The 2,354-nt window shown below is 25.1% G+C and overlaps 1 protein-coding gene across 1 annotated transcript in view; it reads left to right on the forward strand.

The window, feature by feature from the left end:
* The first annotated feature begins 538 nt into the window (after window positions 1–538).
* The window catches only part of LOC105617205 (probable glutamate receptor), a 5,402-nt gene continuing 3,586 nt past the window's right edge, over window positions 539–2,354 (forward strand). Inside the window, exons 1-3 of the mRNA XM_012198771.1 lie at window positions 539–658; window positions 839–1,192; window positions 1,472–1,587. Coding sequence (XP_012054161.1) covers window positions 539–658; window positions 839–1,192; window positions 1,472–1,587 — 590 coding nt within the window. The remainder of the gene's footprint in view (window positions 659–838; window positions 1,193–1,471; window positions 1,588–2,354) is intronic.

The following is a 2,354-nucleotide window of genomic DNA, read 5'->3' on the forward strand; positions in this document are numbered from 1 at the left end:
AAACAAATTAGTTGAATAATTTCTAAAATTTATATTTATATATGTATATCTTCAACGCGCTCATAGAATTTCTCGATTTCACATACATGGAAAGGACAGTTTTGCTGAAGTATTAAAATGAATTATGTATGAATTAAATATAAATCTGAAAATAATTTTGTTGAACCATCAAAATATTAATTATATATGTAAGACATGCAAACTGGTCAACAGAATATCAAAACTTCTTGTAGCATTGTTCATCATGATTGAGATTCCTATATAATTATTTTGATGTTCTAAAAAAAATTATTTTTTAATCTATATCTAATTTAATTTTTAAATACTTCAACAATCTCGTTTTTTTCCATATATGCAATGTAATTTCTATCTTTATTTATTATAAATAATTATTATAAAATAATATTTATTTATAATAAATATTTATTATAAATAAAAATAACATACAAAAGATAATTTATCAAAATTAAATTAAATATAATATCTTTTCACAGATGACATGATTAAATTATCAAGAACATTATCAAGTAACTACTTGATGCATAACATTCGTAATTTTTACGAGGAACTTGATCCGAAGATTTACAATGACTTAGAACATCAAAATCTATATATATTGAATTTAGATTGCGATTACGCCATTGATATTTTACGTCAGGTAATGTATGATATTTATGTCCGTCATAAATAAATTATATATAGTCAAAAAGATATTAGGTGTGGGAAAAAGTTCGTGGCGTTTTTTTGATGCCATCTAATGGGAAAAACGCCACGAATTTTTTTCCACACCTAATGTAAGCAAATAAAAGTATTGTCGATATCTAATATAAACTAATAGGCACATTCGAAAAAGATGTTTGTCGCCCCGATGAAATGGCTGCTTTTTCAAGATCGGAAAACAATGGCTGACAACAATGATAATGTCAATTTAACTTTTACATATAATAACACTATATTGGAAAGTTTCAAGGATTTGGATATCTATCCTGATAGCGACGTGATTCTCGCGCGAAGATTTGATGGCGATTTTCTCGAATTATTATCCATATATCGACCAAGTCCACAACGAGGTGTAATGTGGGAAAATCGTGGAAACTGGACATTTGAAAACGGTCTACGAATGAGCACTTTCGATGTAGCATCAGCACGAAGAAGAAATCTTCAACAGACAGCTCTTAAATCTTGTTTAGTGGTACTTTGAAGTATATAATTATCAAGAAAATGCACTTAAGATTTAAATTATTAGATATATATTATATATAATATTAAATATCAATTAAAAAACGTTAAAACATTTTGTAAGCAAGCTAATGTAATATGTGCATTTTGTTATATTAGATGAAAAACAAAACATACAAGTAAAGTACTAGATGTCCATAATAAATGAAAACGCCATGATAACTTCCATTTTAAGTATCAATTTTTTTTTAACAGAAAAGATATTTTCTTTCAAATTTTATTACAATTACAGATAACGGATTCTGAGACAATGAATCATTTGACTGACTTTAAGGATAAAACCATAGATCCTGTCACAAAGACTAATTATCCTTGGATATTGCATTTAGTGAATCGAATGAATGCAACGTGAGTTTATTCTTTAATAATATCATATCAACGCCAAAATATTTTGTTAAAATTATGTTTACTAATTATGTTAGAATTATGTTGGAAATAAATCCAATGACAATAATTTGTAATGAACTATCTTACTAATTCTAAAATCACGAATGCTTTCAAACAACGTAATAAATTCGAGTTCGAGATTAATGAAGTCATATATAGGATGAAGAGATCAGGTGATTCACATATATAAAAACAGTTTTACATTGTTTTTAACCGTATAACAGTAGATGATCAAATGCATAAATAGAGCGATTCGTATATAATAAGCGCATAATATATCTACTTATTAATTGCAACCGACAAAATTACACGATTACTATATCTATACTCATATCTAATTAACTACCAAAATTTATTACTAAAATTGTAAATAATATTGAAACATAATTCTTTAAATTTTTACTTGTCAACATAATTATACAAATATATACTCCTACAAAAATATTCAATTAAAGATAAAACGATGTTTTTATGAGGTTCTATATTTTTTTTATCCCAATCTACATATTTTTTCAATATTAGATAAATAGTTTTTTATAAGGGCTGTTAATAATTTTCAATAATCATAATCATAATTTTCATAATCATAGAATTTTAATTAAAAATCGTTATTACAGAGGAAGTTAGAAGGAAAGTAATGTTGTATTTTTAGCTCAAAATTATGCACTATTATACTGTATATATATATATATATATATATATATATATATATATATACGAACGACGAC

The sequence above is a fragment of the Atta cephalotes genome, assembly GCF_000143395.1.
Source record: "Atta cephalotes unplaced genomic scaffold scaffold00012, whole genome shotgun sequence".
Classification (NCBI taxonomy): Eukaryota; Metazoa; Arthropoda; class Insecta; order Hymenoptera; family Formicidae; genus Atta; species Atta cephalotes.